Source organism: Lacerta agilis, chromosome 3, assembly GCF_009819535.1.
Source record: "Lacerta agilis isolate rLacAgi1 chromosome 3, rLacAgi1.pri, whole genome shotgun sequence".
NCBI classification, from domain to species: Eukaryota; Metazoa; Chordata; class Lepidosauria; order Squamata; family Lacertidae; genus Lacerta; species Lacerta agilis.
The window spans coordinates 73,284,776-73,302,503 of NC_046314.1; the positions used below are offsets into that span (position 1 = coordinate 73,284,776).

General features: G+C 41.9%; 1 protein-coding gene across 2 annotated transcripts in view; it reads right to left on the reverse strand.

Moving 5' to 3' along the window:
* Positions 1–17,728, reverse strand: part of PCNX2 (pecanex 2) — a 123,158-nt gene that overhangs the window by 89,271 nt on the left and 16,159 nt on the right. For both annotated transcript variants that reach the window (XM_033144290.1, XM_033144288.1), the window contains exons 9-12: positions 15,852–15,984; positions 12,210–12,352; positions 5,840–5,993; positions 5,711–5,743 (exon numbers count right to left, since the gene is read on the reverse strand). In XM_033144290.1, the coding sequence (XP_033000181.1) occupies positions 5,711–5,743; positions 5,840–5,993; positions 12,210–12,352; positions 15,852–15,984 (463 nt within the window). The remainder of the gene's footprint in view (positions 1–5,710; positions 5,744–5,839; positions 5,994–12,209; positions 12,353–15,851; positions 15,985–17,728) is intronic.

A 17,728-nucleotide genomic window follows, 5' to 3' on the forward strand; every position in this document is an offset into this window, starting at 1 on the left:
CTGGTTTGTACATAATCCTAAACCATAGTTTAAATAAATGATTTAAAGCAAACAAGCAATGTGCTGGTATTCATTGTGTGCAAAAGCCTGCTACTCATCCACGTCAAGCCAGAGTTTATTTTAACACAGTTTAATGCTACATGTAAACCAGCTTCTTAGCAATTATATGGAGCCACAAGTCTTGTACCACTGATGCCATGGATGAAGTGGTCAAAGGATCATACCACCACCCCACTTTTGTGAGTGTCTCTTGTAACATTATGTTCAGCACCCTGGGAGCTGCTGCATTGTGTGTTCTTACCATGCTGCCCAGCAATGCCGGAAGATCTTGGATACATAGGAAGATCAGCATTGATTCATACTGGAAACCTCAAAAGCGGCAGCAGGGGAAGAAGCTGTGATCTTCACTTTTCCTGTGTGCTGTCAGATACCCACTGGTATGGAAGGACACAGAAAGGACCCACACAGCAGCTCCCAGCTAACGTAACATTGGAAGGGGCACTCCATCCCCAACTAAGAAGCCTGTGCAAATTGTCAAAACTGTGAAACCCATGGAAACAGCCTGAGATGAAGAGCACTTATAGCTCTCACATAAAAATCCTGGGGGAAACCACTCAGGGACAGTTATGCCAAGTCTCCCCCAGCTGTTTTAATACTGAAGGGCAAACATGTGGGGACCCTAATCATTCTTTAATTTCCCTGCTGTTGTGTGTCCTGGCATTAGCATCAACCTGCCTTGTGTGCTTTCACTTCAATGCAATTCTGTGAATTATGAAGAAGTACAATATGGCAGCCTGTCATGCTGACTTGCAGAGCTGTTCATAAGGGTGCCTGTGCTTCCATTTGCATGCATTATAAAATGTGGGAAAATGTTGGTGCTTGTAACACATTATGCCGCACTGCTCCATTTCAGATCTCTTATATATGTGCCTTGCTTTTCCATTTTGTCATGGAAGAAGCTGCTTTAAACTATCTGAAAAATAGAAAGGAAGTTTTGAAAACAAGAAGAAGACAACGATGACTTGGGCGCAGAAGAGAAGGGAAAGCAGAAGCACAAAAAACTTTATGGAGCCATCTTCCAAAGTCCATTCAGATTTTCAGGAGACTGGTCAAAATGATCTCCTTTCACAAGATGTTTGGGGAATGGTGATCTGGTTAGCAAAGAAGTCCCTTCTGTTTTATAAAGATGCTGTTTAGTGTGGTACTGATCCGGTTTTAGAAGACTTGTGCTTTTGTTGAGGGCCTGAATCAAAGGATGTTGGATGGACTGGAAGGAACTTTGGTCTGTACACCTATGGATTGTGTGACATCAATTAAACCTTGTCTTAGCTTAACCACCGGCAGAGGAAGAGGGGTGGGGGGGAGCACACGACCCGTGGCAGCACGATCCTGGTGGGGTGCCATCATGGCTGCTCCCCACCCACACTGGGTGCCACGCCCCTGCAGGCGGTGTGCCACACCCCCAGGATGTGTGCCAGCCCTGCCCCCATCTGCTCTCCACCCCCCAGTGCCGGAGCATGAAGCTCCACCACTGAACTTAACATGACAGCTAAAAGCAGGATGGATGAGCAAAGTAGCTGCACCCTCTTTTCCAGTCCCCTGCAATCCCAAGGTTTGGTGGGATTTGCCCCTCTGCAAACAGAAAGGCTCCTTCTTCTGTTCAGTGAAGGAACTGAGATCCAGTAGAAGCTCCCTGCTGAAGGAAGGTTGTATGTGAGGTGACTTTTGTTGATTCTGCCTTCAGCCCTTGCCTGTCGAGTTTCTTCCCACACAGTTCCAGAGGGTCCCCTAACACTCCAAACAGATTTTCAAGGGTGCATAGGAGGCTGCAGAGAGAATCAGCTAAAAGTGCTTCTCCCATTCTTCCATAGGAGCATCCTGTAGGTGGAGTTCCATCCACAGATTCCATCCAGATGTTCAAAGGACTAAGTTATTTGTTGGTATAATATAGCTGGCGATAGGGGTGGAGAGGGTGCTCATATTACAGTCATGATGGACACAACAGACGCCACATCTTTCTTCCCAAAGCTTTTGCAAAACAGGGGATAGGGAGAGCCTATAATTGCACAGCATGGTGGTTTGAAAGAAATGGCCATACTAAAAAGACATCAGAATCAGTGAAATCAAAAATAGGGCAGGTTTCCCTATATAATAGCATTTCACAAAAGAAATCATAAATTTAGTATTTCAATAAAACTTGACTACCACTGCTGAACTTAGGTCCCCAATATTGCATTAGAAAAATGCTTTCATTAAAAATCATTAGGTGCTTTGTCTCTGCCAGTACTTTCAAATCAGGCTTTGATGTTATTATAATGCAATTTTGATTAAGCCAATTTCTTTTCATTTTAAAACAAATGTGCACATTATTAATGTCTGCCCATGCAACTGATTTGATTACCGCTCATGCTACTTTATATGGTTTAACTGACAAACAGAACTTACATTTAGCACGGAGAAAATTACCTCTTTAGCGAGGTCTGAATATTTATTTCTTATAAATCACTGGAAATCATATGTAGTAATGATTGGAACTAGGAACTAATGTGCTCTCTAATAGCAATGCCCAGTTTGCATCTAAGCATGAAATGCCTTTCAGCTCTGATGTATCTAGCAATTCCATATGCTTTGTGATTTATTTATGCTTGCAGGGGGAAAAAAACACAATGAAGTTCACGATTAATTAATTTGCATGTTAGCTGTGACATGAATTGCAGTGAACTTTGACAGCAAAATGAATTGGTGATTTGGGATCATGCAGAGTCTTTAAGTTTGAACCCATGGAGTTCTGGATTCGAGTTTTACAGTCTTTCTGACTGATGCAAGGGAGGGCTTATATGAATTTGGGAAGAGCTACAAATGAGCGAGAGAGATCCCAGATTCATTCCCAGTTAAGTGTGGGTGCCACTCAAAAGTTGATAATATTGGGCTAGTGGTTCTAGGGTCAAGCCCAGAGGGTAGCACTGAGAGAAGTCATTGGCCCCATGGTGTTTATGGTATCTAGTATCACAGGGTACTATTTTCTCACCAATGCTTTTCAGCATCTCGATGAAACCTCTAGAAGCAGTCATTAGGGCAAGGTGTCATCAGTACACAGATGACCCTCAACTCTTACTTCCCTATTACATCTGAATCAGGTGGCACTGTGTGAGGACTGGATTAGTGCCTGGATGCAGTAGTGGGCTGGATAGGAACCAATAAATAAAGCTTAATTCCTGGTAAAATGGGGAAGCTGTGGGTGGGTGGGTGGTTTCTGTGTCCAGGAGATTACCTATTCTGAACAGGGTCACACATCCTCTGAGAGACCAGGTTCACAGGCTAGGGGTGCTTCTGGATCCATTTATATCACTGGAGGCCCAAGTGGTCTAGGTCATAGCTGTCAATGTTTCCCATTTTTTAAGGGAAATTCCCTTATTCCGAATAGGATTCCTCGCAAGAAAAGGGAAAAGTTGACAGCTATGGTCTAGGTGCCTAGAATACCTTTCTATAAGCTTCATCTGGTGAGACAACTACACCCATTCCTCGATTCCTGGTCACTGTCATTCAGGTATTGGCAACCTCAAAATCAGACTACTACGTTAACTCATTCTAGATGGGCCTGTTGTGTTTGGTCTGGAAGCTGCAAATAGACCAGAATGGAGCCATCCTAGTTGTAGTTAGCAGCTTCCCATCACCAGCATATAACTCATCTGCATATAACTAGCTATTACGTCAAATCCAAGATCATGCTGATAGTATATAAAGCTCTGAACAGCTTTGGACTAACTTGCCCTGCCTGGTCTGTTTGCTCAGCTGGAGAAGCACTGTTAAGAGTGCCACATGATGCTTGCTTTCCTTCTACAAGAAACAGGGCATTTAGTATGTCTGCAGCTAGTCGTGAAGCCCCTGCCTTATTCATATTAAGCAGACACCATCAGTACTTTGCTTCAGATGTTTGCTCAAGACTCATCTGTTTACACAAACGTTTTTTTGATATATGGCTCAACCCAGTTTCTATTGTGTATCACAGTTCAGATGTTAAGCACTTTTTGCCATTTTATGGGTATGTTAACTGCCTAGATACTTTGTTTATTGTGTGGCATACGAGCATATAAAATAAATAAATTTAACAGCCACAGAAATGCCATTCTGTCTATGCTCAACAAGGCAGACACAATTAACTAATTCAACCAGCATTGTCAACAATAAAAAAATAAAATAAAAACCAGGCTTCCATTTCTGAAACACATACAGTAGTACCTTGGGTTAAGAACTTAATTCATTCTGGAGATCCGTTCTTAAACTGAAACTGTTCTTAACTTGAGTTACCACTTTAGCTAATGGGGCCTCCCGCTTCTACCGTGCCACCACCATGTGATTTCTGTTCTCATCCTGAAGCAAAGTTCTTAACCTGAGGTACTATTTCTGGGTTTGTGGAGTCTGTAACCTGAAGCGTCTGTAACCTGAAGCATCTGTAACCTGAAGCATCTGTAACCCGAGGTACCACTGTACACACACAATACTAGAGCATGTGAGTTCAAAGTTACACACATAGTGCTATATCTAACAATATTGTCCACTGGTACATGTCGAGTTTTATTTTACATTTTATATTATGTCTAAAAGTAGCAAATCAATTATTTGAGGGGGGGGTTCCACCAGTCTTCTAATCAGCATTAAGCCTAGGCAGCTGATAACCTACAAAATAAGTATCTAAACGCTCACATGCCACAACCCCCTCCCCCTTTTTCCACTTTTACTGCAGAGAATCAAACAGTACATTAAATTCTACCTGGAGCCCTAAGTGAGGACAAGTTAAAACTGGCAAACAATTAAATTCTCACAGTGGTATGTGGACATTACAAAGGACTTCTGCCTTGAATTCATTGTTACCATGGCTAATAATTCTCCACGAATTCTGTACACCAAGGCCAATTTAAAAAGGGAAATCCTTATTCTCTGCTCACTATGATAATGGCTACGCAGATTTTTAGAACCCTCTATAATGGCTTGTGGGCAACTTTTGACATCACCTGTATAAGCCCAAATATGTAGATGAGCAAGTAATTGCACAACTCATCTTACCAGAAACCCATTTAACATCCAAAACAAGTGACTCACGCAGCAAAACTGGGGGAGATGTGTGATTTCAAGATGCACACATCTCCCCATGGAGAGAAGGATGTGAGTCACCGCTTCAGACAGTGTCTGGAAGCATGGAAAGGGGATGTGCAAGTCATTTGCACATTTTCTTTCAATGCTTCTGAGTAACATCTGAAGCCACACTTTGTCAGCTGGGAATAAGTGGATTTTGTTCCTGCAATTAGCAGATCCCATGCATCTCAGCTTGACGCCACTTGATAAAAACATTCCTGGTATATATCATAACTCTCCAGGATTGATTCTTTAATTATGCTTCTCCCAAAGGGCTACAGTACTTTGGTGCTCATGCAAAAAGGGTGATTCAGACATGCAGAATGACAAAGTACAGGTTAATTTAACAAGGAGAAAACAAGTGTCACATGCAAGTCAGTCAACCTGAGGCTTCTTCTAATTACTTTGTAGCCATCATCAGATTTAAAAAGTCATTTTATTGAGTTTTAACTTTTTAGTTGAAAAAAATGGAGTTAGGATTCTAAAAGAGATGGCTTATTTCAACTATTTCCAGAAATTCAGCTGAACCAACTGACAGAATAGATATGTCTCTGTTAAAAGCCTTTATGAAACTTACATGTATTGGTGAGGCAGGATCGGGCTGAATGCTCTGAAAACAAAACAAGGTTCACCGCATTAGCTATGAGTGAATTACAGGACCCCATATGTATTTGTTGAACTTGTCTTTTTTTTATTTAACATTTACCTTTAGAAGGGAGTATTGACAGCTTGCCATGATTAGACAGAACAGGAGGATCCAAATGTCTTTACAAAAACCTTGGTTCATAATTACAAAGCCAAGAAAAGAAACAAAGATTACTAGTAGAATTGCCAAAATGTTCTCCTTGATATCTTCTGTCCTATAGAAATAAAACACAAGTATTTTACTCAAAGATGAAATAAAACCATATGTATAACATATCTTTATAGCAACATTAGGGAGAGGCCCGGGAACAGGTGCAATGTGCTATCTAGAGAAATTAAGTGAAACAAAAGGGATTTAAGTCTATAACTGTGTATTATTATTAATTATTATTATTATTGAATTTATATAACTATCCATCTCAGTTATTTGCATCAGGCTCAACCTTCTTTGGACGCCCCAAAACAAATCCGTATTATGCCCTGATGAAGACACAAAACTCCACCCTTAGATGGCTTCTGTAACGGACCAACCCTGTGCCTGGGTGTGAGCAGGTGCCCAGCACTCGAAGAGTTAACACCCACTCTAGATGACTGGCAGCACAATCGCAGAGGCGGGTCTTTTCCACCTTTTAAAAGGGGAGAATGGCAGTTGGGGCGGTTGTCGTGGGTTGTGGGTCAGGGAGTGAGGGTGAGAGGGAGAGCGGGCTGGAGGTTAGGCTTAGGTTAGGAAAGGAAAACGTTTATTCCTGTTTAAAGTTGTATCCAAGCTTATGTACCTAAATGAAGAACATTGTAACCGCAATCTACCTTAACTTCCTTTATATATAAGTTACCTCAATAAACATATTTTTGTTGTTCAACATTCGTGGACTCTGGCAGTGCGTCAGTACCTCTAGAGGTGTGGTTGAGGGGAAAAGCACTAGAGGTTTCCTGAGAGAAAGGGGACGGGTGGCTTATTTCCCTAACACACAGAGGACTGGGCAGGGAAGCCGAAGGTGCCACGCAGTTGCCAGAAAGAAAGGGCAAACTGCAGCAGTTTGGGAACCCAGGGTGGGAGAATCCCAAGGTGGCAGGAGTTTCACTTTAAGAACGTGGAGAACTGAGGTACCCCTAGGACATCTCTCATAATATCATTTTGGGGATTCATTTTAGTCGTCGGTGAACCCTAGGGAGAGACACAGTCAGGGGAAACGTTTTACAGTTGTGAGTGCTCTTGGTGGGACACTGAAAGGGCACGTCACAATTAATTGGTGGCAGCGGTGGGATTCGAATTCAACACCCACACGCCTGTTTAGTTGAGAATCAGACGACTGTATTTTTTCTGTCAGAAAAATGGCTCACCTAAGGAAAGCTAGGGAAGCTAAGGGTGATGAGAGACCCGATGAGGCAGAAACCAGAGAGAACCCTAATGTAGAGTTAGAGATGATGAAAATGAAGTTAGAGATGGCCAGAATTGAAGCAGAAAAAGAGAAAAATAAAATTGAAGCTGAAAAAGAGAAAAATAAATTAGAAGCTGAGAAAGAGAAGGAGCGTTTAGCTTCAGAGGAAAGAATGCTATTAAATAAATTGGAAGCTGAAAAAGAGAAAAATAGATTAGAAGCTGAGAAAGAAAAAGAGAAATTGGCAGCTGAGGAACGAATGCAGTCAGAGAAATTTAAAATTGATGCCGAAAGAGAACTTCAGTTACGTAGATTGCAGATTGAGGAATTGAGAGTGAGGTCAGAATTGCCTCAAAGTCAAGCCTCAACTGACGTTGCTTCGGTTAACCAGAAACGTTTTCCTAAGTTTGTGAAAGGAGACGATGTCGAAGCCTTTCTTTTTAGTTTTGAAAGAGTGTGTGCTGAGTTTAAGATTAGTGAAAATAACTGGATGATGTACCTCAGACCACAATTATGTGGGATTCTAAGTGAAATCTACTCTGACATGAGGGAGGATGAGTTATCTGACTATGAGAAGTTTAAGCAATTGGTAAAAGTGAGATGTGGGTTAACGGCTGAACAAAGCCAAAGGGCGTTTCGTGAGGTAAAACGCAACCCTAAGGAAACATTCTCCCAGTTAGCCAGCCGGCTTGATAGATTACTGGAAAGATGGATCCAGGGGAGTGGAGTAACAAAGTTTGGGGAGCTCAGGCAGTTAATTGGCTTAGAACAATTTTTTAAACAAGTTCCCGCCAATTTACGTTGGTTTTTGAGGGACAAGAAGTTACGAACAGTCTCTCAAGCTGCCGAGGTTCTAGATGAACTAGAGGTTGATTTTAATGAAATACCTTATACAAAATCACCTCAGAAGTTCAAACCGTGGAAATCTGGTGAAGGCAATAATAAACCAGAAAATTTTCCTGTCAGAGAAGTTGGTGTTGACAAGACAGGGAACAAAAAAATCATTTGCTATCAGTGCAACAGGGAGGGGCACATTCGCTCCAAATGCCCTCTACTGGCCAAAGCGCAAAGTACACCATCTACAGCAAAGCCAGTGAAATTGTTAATGCAGGCAGAGCCTGGAAATGGCCCTCAGTCCGCTTCAGAGGAGGCGAATAACTTGTCAGAGTCCGCCTCCAGAGTCATGCAGGTCTGGAGCACCGAGCCAACCACAACCCCAGATTATTTGGAGCCTATACGATTAAATGGCAAAGATATGTTTGGGTTGAGAGACACTGGCGCGCAGGTTTCTCTTGTCAAATCCCAATTTATTGAACCTCATCAGTACTTACCAGGACAAACTTTCAGTCTGAGAGGAATATGGGGTCCTGAGTTCGAAGTCCCCACAGCAGAGGTTTTAGTTCAATACAAGAATTATCAGGGCAAGTGGAAAGTGGGTGTATGGGATCGTTTGGAAAATCCAGTTTTGATTGGGAACGATCTGGCAAACCCCACACCACAAGTTAAGGTCATTACAAGAGCACAAGCTCAGGAAATGGCTAATCAACCACCTGCCTGTTCTGAGACACCTCTGTTTGCTGAGGAGAGTGACATGCTATTTGAGATACCCATTGCTCAAGAACACAGTGCCAAGTTCTTAGAGGAGCAGAAAGGGGATGTTACCCTTAAAGAATTATGGGAGAAAGCCCAAACCTCAGACGCAGAAGTATCCATTGAAAACCCCTGTGTTTTTAAAATTATTGAGGACAAGCTTTATAGGGTAGCCAAACGAAGGAAATCAGCTGCTAGGTGGGAGGAGCAAAAACAATTAGTATTGCCCATGAAGTACAGGATGCAGGTACTTCAGATGGCGCATGATGCCCCTACCGCGGCTCATTTGGGCATAAACAAGACCCGAGATCGAATCCAGGCAAGATTTTATTGGCCTCGGATGGGAAAGAACATCAAAGAATATTGCAGGTCCTGTTTGAACTGTCAACTAGCTGGGAAGAGAGGTGATAAAACAAAGGGTTTGTTGCAACCCATACCTGTAATACAGGAACCTTTTTCGCGTTTGGCAGTGGACATACTTGGACCCCTGTCTAAAGCACCACAGAGGGGAAATGGTTTAAAGGAAGATGAGGAAGAGTCTGAGATAAAATGTTGGGAGGTGACAGGGAAGCAGCAATGTACCATTCAGGAAATAAAAATGGCTCCTACCCTAACCCAACAGCAGCAGGAAGAGGCATTTACAATCCTGCAAGAATATGCCAGAACTTTCAGTAACCCCCCAGGAAAAGCCATGAGAGTGGTGCGTTGTATAGACACTGGAGAGGCCAAGCCAATAATAATAAACCCCTATCGAATAACTGGGGAGTATATGGATTTAGTAAGCAGTTTTAATTCCGGGAACCTGTGGGATGAGGAACGGGAAGCCCCATGTTTGGAATACGAGGTTTTTATATTTGACATTGAGGGGCAGGCCTGGATAGTTTATGACTGGTCACATATCACCACAGTGGCGATTTTTGGAAAATATGACCCAGAGCTTATGGGTTACGCCCATTCAAGAGGAGTCAGAGTTGTTTTAGAAAGTGAACTATCTGTGAGATCAGTTAGAACAACTATTCAAAGTTATGATAAACCATTTATCAGTTGGAAATATAGAAAGAAAAACATACTGATAGTTGTAGTTGCCCTGGTGTCCCATCAACTTTCTATGAAAGTGAGAGACTTTCCTACACTGGAGGTTGTGTGGTGGGAAGATGGGTACCATGCAACACACATAAATGCCCAAGATGAACGTGGTTACACAGCATTAACGTGGCCACCACATCAAAGACATAAAAAGTCGTCTTCAAATTGTTTGAAGTAGGAACTGATAATTCAATACAGACCAAATATGGACTGACAGCAAGGGAGATTGCTAACAACAGTAGGCAAAGAGAGCTTTTTAGTCTACTTTCATTAAGTAAACCCGGTTGTCCAAAAAGCTTCAGCAAGCTAACTAAAAAAGCAGCTATCCACAAACTTCTGAAAGCAGTTCCCAATGAATTCAAAAGCCAGTCAACCAGTTCTTATGCAGCTTTTGATGACATGGAGATGTTTGTGCAAAGCATCGAGCTTGAGCACGTAACAGAGATCCTGAAAGAGGGAGAGGTGGATCCAAGAGAGCTTTTGATCCTGAGAAACAAAGACTCTACACAGCTAGGAATCTACAATCGTTACAGACGCATCGACTGCAAGGACCGGTGTGGGACTGTGTCATCTGGCAGAGGAAGACAACCTACATCCCATCATGTGTGGCAGAGAAAAGACTGGTGCCCTGAGAAAGACACTTCTTGTGGCGGTTAAAGATAGTAAAAGGGACCTTGAACATCGTGGCTGTTACTTTGTCCAGGAGACCAGAGGAAGAAGACTGTTGGTGCATTAAGCAATTGTTTATTAATAATATGCTTATTTAATGCATTTAACAGAGGTATTTAAATAAGTAATGTATTCGCAGATGCATTATCTCGTTTCTTTTAAAGAAGAAAGTTATTTGTTTGTGTTTATATCCAGTGATAAAACAAGTATTTTGATCCTTTGCTGGTATAAAGAGGGCAAAGCCTAAGGGGGAACGTTTGTTTCTATTGTGTTATTAAAGTAACCCTGTTATTGAGACTCTTTGCACCGGCATTACTATCCTTTAGGTAGTGAATGCCTATGCAAATTCTCAGAGGTGGGGAGAAATGTAACGGACCAACCCTGTGCCTGGGTGTGAGCAGGTGCCCAGCACTCGAAGAGTTAACACCCACTCTAGATGACTGGCAGCACAATCGCAGAGGCGGGTCTTTTCCACCTTTTAAAAGGGGAGAATGGCAGTTGGGGCGGTTGTTGTGGGTTGTGGGTCAGGGAGTGAGGGTGAGAGGGAGAGCGGGCTGGAGGTTAGGCTTAGGTTAGGAAAGGAAAACGTTTATTCCTGTTTAAAGTTGTATCCAAGCTTATGTACCTAAATGAAGAACATTGTAACCGCAATCTACCTTAACTTCCTTTATATATAAGTTACCTCAATAAACATATTTTTGTTGTTCAACATTCGTGGACTCTGGCAGTGCGTCAGTACCTCTAGAGGTGTGGTTGAGGGGAAAAGCACTAGAGGTTTCCTGAGAGAAAGGGGACGGGTGGCTTATTTCCCTAACACACAGAGGACTGGGCAGGGAAGCCGAAGGTGCCACGCAGTTGCCAGAAAGAAAGGGCAAACTGCAGCAGTTTGGGAACCCAGGGTGGGAGAATCCCAAGGTGGCAGGAGTTTCACTTTAAGAACGTGGAGAACTGAGGTACCCCTAGGACATCTCTCATAATATCATTTTGGGGATTCATTTTAGTCGTCGGTGAACCCTAGGGAGAGACACAGTCAGGGGAAACGTTTTACAGTTGTGAGTGCTCTTGGTGGGACACTGAAAGGGCACGTCACAGCTTCTTTGTGCAAAGTTGTCCCCCGCCCCCACAACCAAAGGAAACAGAAAAAGTCCTTATGAGTGAGAAAGCAAGATGTGTGTACTGAAGTCACAGTACCTGCAAAATATTGCTCAGTCAGAGCGACAGGCAAGGGTATTATTTTTAAAAAGGTAGGAAGACCATCAATGTTCCCCATGTTTCAAATTACATGTGATTATTCCTTAGGAGCACGTGCATTTCTGGCAGTTCTGTAGAATGATTGCTACAATAAATGGGTCTATATAAACATCAGCATTGTAAAAGATATTAAAAACCCTTTGTGTGTTTTCAAAATTAGTTTATTTGCGTCGAAAACATCTTGGTTTCTTGGCATTCCCGAGCAAAGCCCAGCACAAGGCTGCTAGCCGACAATGAAACAAGAAAATATTCTAATGAATTTTCTTCAAAAATATGCTAGTGTTTCACAATTTAATCTCTACCATATCTGTGAGTAGACCTTTCACACTCAACCTTCGCCTCCTTTTAAGTCCCTTTGGTCTACCTCCCAGAATCTGAAATGCCAGCTCTATTCTAAGGAACAAATAAATGTCATTGTAAAATAGTCTTTTTTTTTTAAAAAAAAGAAAAGTTTACCTGTCTAGCAAGGCCAGCAAGGTAAGTCGATCATACCAGATTTTTATCCATTTGCCAGGAAATACGATAAATTTGTAAAATTGCCTGTTAATTTTCTTTTGTGCCGATGAACATGATGAATCCTCAAGGTCTTCGCTGAGATGCTTTAAAATAAAATAAAAGATGAATATAATTGTGTATTGCCTAAGAGAAAGCTATGCAATTTCATACCGGTTTCTTTTTCCAGTGGATACTTTTGAACGAGCCTCTATATTGAACTTCTTAAAAATAGATTTCATTTTGCTTGCCACCATGAATAAAACCCAATTTCGTGTGCATAGAAGAAACTAGTCTATCTTTCATTGTAGTCATAAGGTTGTGCCACAGACCATTTACAATATACAGGAACAAAATACTTATTGAGCCCACTTCAGCCAAGATTGCTCTTTGACCTTTAGGTTTTGTATGTGATTTGAATCTATCAAACCACAAACTCAATTATAGCAAGACGCTGGAATAAGTTCCTTTGACCTTTATTTCTCTGAAGTACTAAAATTGTTTTCTAACTACTCCCTGCTCCTTAAAAAACATTGTTCAATTTAATCATTGGTTAACCTTTCGGAATCGAAACAAACCATCTAAAAAGTTTAACATACTTTCTAATGAAAAATTACCACAGTAGAAAATAAGCTATGTTTTCATTGGGCAGTCAGATCCTGTTTTAAAGTTATAGGTTGACTGCTATCCTGCCCCTGCCCCCAAATCTAACAGCAATCAACTCCAAAGTAGTACTTGCATCAATGGTATGGTTCCTACAATGCTATAGTCATGCATTATATTACATCAGAATAAGGCATTCAGATGGAATAATACATGTTAACAAGGTTAGAAGGTGTCCTAAAACAACCCCTAGAGTAGATGTTCTCCACTCTAGAATCCTTGAGTTCAAAAGCCAAAGTCTGGAATGGAACAGGCAGAAAGTCCCATTTTATTTCATTTGTTTCTATTTAAAAAGTGAGTAGACTTTTGAATGAATATTTTTTTTAAAAAAACCCTATTCATTTCCCACTCACTTCATTCATAGCTCATTAGTGACAAGGTGTGCATTTTTAAACTGCCTATAACATGGGTACACTTTGTCCTATCTTTCTGGAATGTGGTAGGTCTGATTCTTTGGAGAGTTAGAAAGAGGCTAAAAAATACCATGCCGTTTTTCAAAATGTAAAACACTAAAGTTACAGGCAGCTGAAGAGTATGTAGCTAAGTTTCACTTAAGGCAGTAGAAAACGACAGCAAATGGGAATAATGAAAATGAACTAATTATGTATCGGCTGTGAAAACAAATGAAACGCAAACTGATGAATAATGAAATGTATTAAACCCACTCCCATATATAAAACAGAAGATAAAACTTTACCAATGAATTGCAAACTAATCAATCAGTTTGATACTGTTGTTAAAATATATGCGAGGTATCTGTTAGTTAAACTTGAAGCCTCGACAACAGAAAATAGCATCTTCATGGAAGAACAATAAAAAATTAGGAGCAGATTCTTCATTCTGCACAACTGCTTCATGCTGAGCTATCTAATACATAAACATTCAAGGCTCATAAAAGGGTTATTATCTGCAGTATCTGTGAATTTGAAACTGCTTTTGAAACCACTGTTGTGGCTCAAGCTATCCAGCACCAATATTGACCAACGCCTTCTGATTCTTTTCTAGATGTTTTGTTCTAACACCACCCCAAAGGGAAAACTATTCTCCATCAGTTAGTGGAAGAAAAACTCCCCTTCTCCTATATGAGGATTATTCTGGCCAGATTCTGGAAGGTTTCTGGCCAATCTGAAGCATATGGGCTAGATTTTAAAAATCAACAAGTAATAATGTCTCTTATGCATAGAAACCCCATGTTAGGGTGAAATTTTTACTATTTACTTATGGGAACTGCAACAAAATGTGGAGTCATGTTTACCTTGACTCTACTTCGAACTTAAAATGGAAAGCGTAAAGCTGGTGGTCAACAAAAGAGGTTCAAAGAATCTCTCAAGGCGAATCTTAAAAAAGGTAGTATAGACACCAACAACTGGGAAACACTGGCTTGCGAGCACTCCAGTTGAAGGTGACATGGTCTTTGAAGATGCTCAAACTCAGGATGAAAGGGAGAAACGTGCTAAGAGGAAGGTACGTTGGGCAAACCCACACCATGATCAACTCCCACACGGAAACCTATGTCCCCACTGTAGAAGGACGTGTGGATCCAGAATTGGCCTCCACAGTCACTTACAGACTCACTTTTAAGACTGTGTTCATGGAAGACAATGTTACTCAGCTATGAGTGATTGCCAAAGAAGAAGAAGAAGAGAAATGCATGCATTGAAGTAAAATGGAGTCTTTTTGTTATTTTACTTCTCATCTCATTCATTAATTAATGGAGACATCCACTGTTATATATTTGTGATGACCTATAGTTATAACCAAAATAAAATAAAATAAAATAAAACACATGAAGTAATTAAATGGAAACTTTTTGCATGCGCATACTTGCTACCATGAGGCAACATGGGCAAGGGCAGAAAGCCAAATTTTTACTATTCACTAGTGGGAACTGCAAGAAAATGCTGCAGTGTGGATTCTCCCTGTCGTTGCTCCCTTTAGGAGTTTCCCCAACTCCAAAGGTTTTGCAGACCTTGAAGTTCCCACAAGTCTGCTGATACCTGCCTCCCTCATGTGCATGGGTGGTAGCATTTCGGCTACATAAACAATGGCACAGGAAGTGGAACTGGAGCCAATGGCCAGTAGAGCCAGCTAATTCTACTTTTGTCCCCATCCTTCTCCTTGCTGAGACTAGGGAAGAGGAATCTGTCAGGTAGGGCCACCCCCTGGTACTCGTACGTTTCGGCTGCCAAACAATTGAAACCCAGAAGTGAGTGTTCTGGTTTTCGAACATTTTTTGTGAAGCCAAACATCCAATGCGGCTTCTGCTATTGTTTTTGGCGTGCCTGCAAAATCGGAAACCAATTGGAAGCTACGCCTTGGTTTCCGAACGTTTCGGAAGTCAAATGGACTTCCGGAACACATTCTGTTCAAAAACCAAGGTACGACTGTCTAAGATTTTCCCCACCTATACCCACACAGCAGTCATCCCAAAAGCTATCCTACAGAAGCAATAGTTATATCAGATTTGCCAATTCACAAACCTTGAACCAAAAACCCACAAAAGCTTCACCTATATATACACTTCAGTGTATCCTACACAAAGGCAAACTCTCCTTACACAATTCAAGACAAAACAGCTCTTCATCGGGAGATTAACTAAAGAGATAATGAACAATAAATGAATATATTAATACCATGAATACATAATCAGCCTGATTCAGACAATCAACAAGAGTGGGGGTTTCAGAAAAGGTTCGCTCTGGCCCCATCAGAAAGGAATGCCTTCCTTCCCTGCTGGGAGTATTTATGGGATCTTTTCCGAACAAGCATGCAGAAGTACTCAAATATCCTGAAATAACTGTCAAGTATGTACATCAATATTTACAGGATTATTAAACAAGTCACCCTAATCCCAGCAATAACAGAAAAGGCCTGTTTAAAAGAAATCTCCTTCCCTGGGACATATTTATACAAAGTGTTAGGAACTGAGTTATTACACGGTACCCGTTGGGTTTCGGAAAGCGTTCTTCGCGCCACCATCAGTAGCAGCTGCTGTTGCAACGCACTAGGCCCATGATCAGAAGATGCTTCTTGGCTCTCTGAGGTAGTTGTACTAGAGGAGCTGAAATGGGTTTCACTGCGCACAAAAGGAGATAAAGGACTAGAATTAATTTTTAGTGAGTGCCTCATTAAGGCACCGAAAAGACTATGGAGCTTGAGGGAGTGTTTGTACAACCTGCAGCTCCCCAAATGGTTTTATGAAACCTCACCCCAGTTTCTGCAGAGTGATTAAAACCTAGGCCACTCAGTACCTTAGAAGTCGCATTTCGCAAGGATAGGGAACCTCAGTTAGAGAGACAGTTTAGCGAGGCTTTGCATACAAGGATGGTGGCAATGCAGTATTGCAGTAGTCCTAAATCATGGAGAATGCTTTCTTTGTAGAGGTGAATATATTTTGCTTATTTTATTCCAGCTATATATAGACCGCTTAATCACCAGAGCTTCTAAGCATTGTACAGTGAGATTACAAAGAACACACAGTGGATTAAATCAATTAAATTAATCACAGAAAGGTCTGAAGTTCAACTGGGAGGGGGGCCTGTATGATCTCAGCTGGGGCAGAGTTCTACAGAATTAGGCCCACAATACTGAATGCATGGCTTCTGGTGGATACAAGCCATGCACCTGATCCATAAGGGAGCAATTGAGGAGGGGTTTAAGATGCAGCCTAGTGACATCAGTAACTCTTTCGAGGAAGTTTTGCCTTGATGAAACAATTGCGAGGACAGAAGGTCCTTCCCAGTGCCCACTCCTTCTCTCCAGGGTCTTTCCTGAAGTGTAGGTGGGTTCCTACGAGGCAAGAGACAGTGATAACAGCAAGAACCTTTATTGAACTAACATAACTGGACAACAGGCACAAAGCAACTGCTTATATACATTTCTGAAGGCCTGGGCCACTCCCATTCCCAACGTGACTGGCTGTCTAAACTTCCAAGCTGCGAATCATGACTCAGAGTTTAAGGGCCAATGGCAGAGGCCCAAATCCTGAAATGTCCTGTGATTGGATATCATGTATCAAATCGGAACACAACTCAGAATCCTTAGTCCAGACTGAAGCTCAGGCAAATGCAGACCACTGAATACATAACATTTCTCATGCAGTCTCAGGCTGCGCCTGCACACTCACCCTCCTCTGCTCTGCCCATTTCATTTTTCTGTGTGTTCTAGGAGGCCAGGGGGAGGGGAGCCGGTCACAGCAGGAGAGGGAGGCTGCATCTTCCGCAACCAGCCTCTCTGCCTCCTGGCCTCACTCCTCTCCAGCACCCGCTAAACTCTGCTACCTATTCAGCTTCCACCACCGACACCTCTCAGTCTGCTCCTTCCACCTCTGACCACTCATTGTCGTCCCACCCTGTCTTGGAGCCTTCTTCCTCTGGCGGTTCCCTAGGGGGTTCCTTGGCTGGTGCCTCCAGCCAGTCCATGACATTAATCTTTAACTTGCACTAGAACTCCACTTGGCGAATGTGTTTTTGCTAATCACTGAATGCCCAATCCACCAGGCACATTCTCTATCACGGAGGTGTGCCACATTCCCTCTGCTTCTTTTCTTGCTCAACTTAGTTTTGGCATGTTCCTCCCCCCCCCCCCACTCCAGTGTTGTTTAAAGCCTCTTCAGTCTGAATGCTGTAATATTCATACACTTGCCTTTATTTTTTAAAGTACCATCTCAGATGACAGTGTGTAAACAGTAAGAAGTCTAGACACTGTGTTAGTGTCTTATAAGTATTTAAAATATATAATAAAATAGTAAGTAAAAGATGCACCTGAAAAGTAACATCATAAATGTAGGATCTTGAAAAGGACATTTGGCCTTTCTAAAA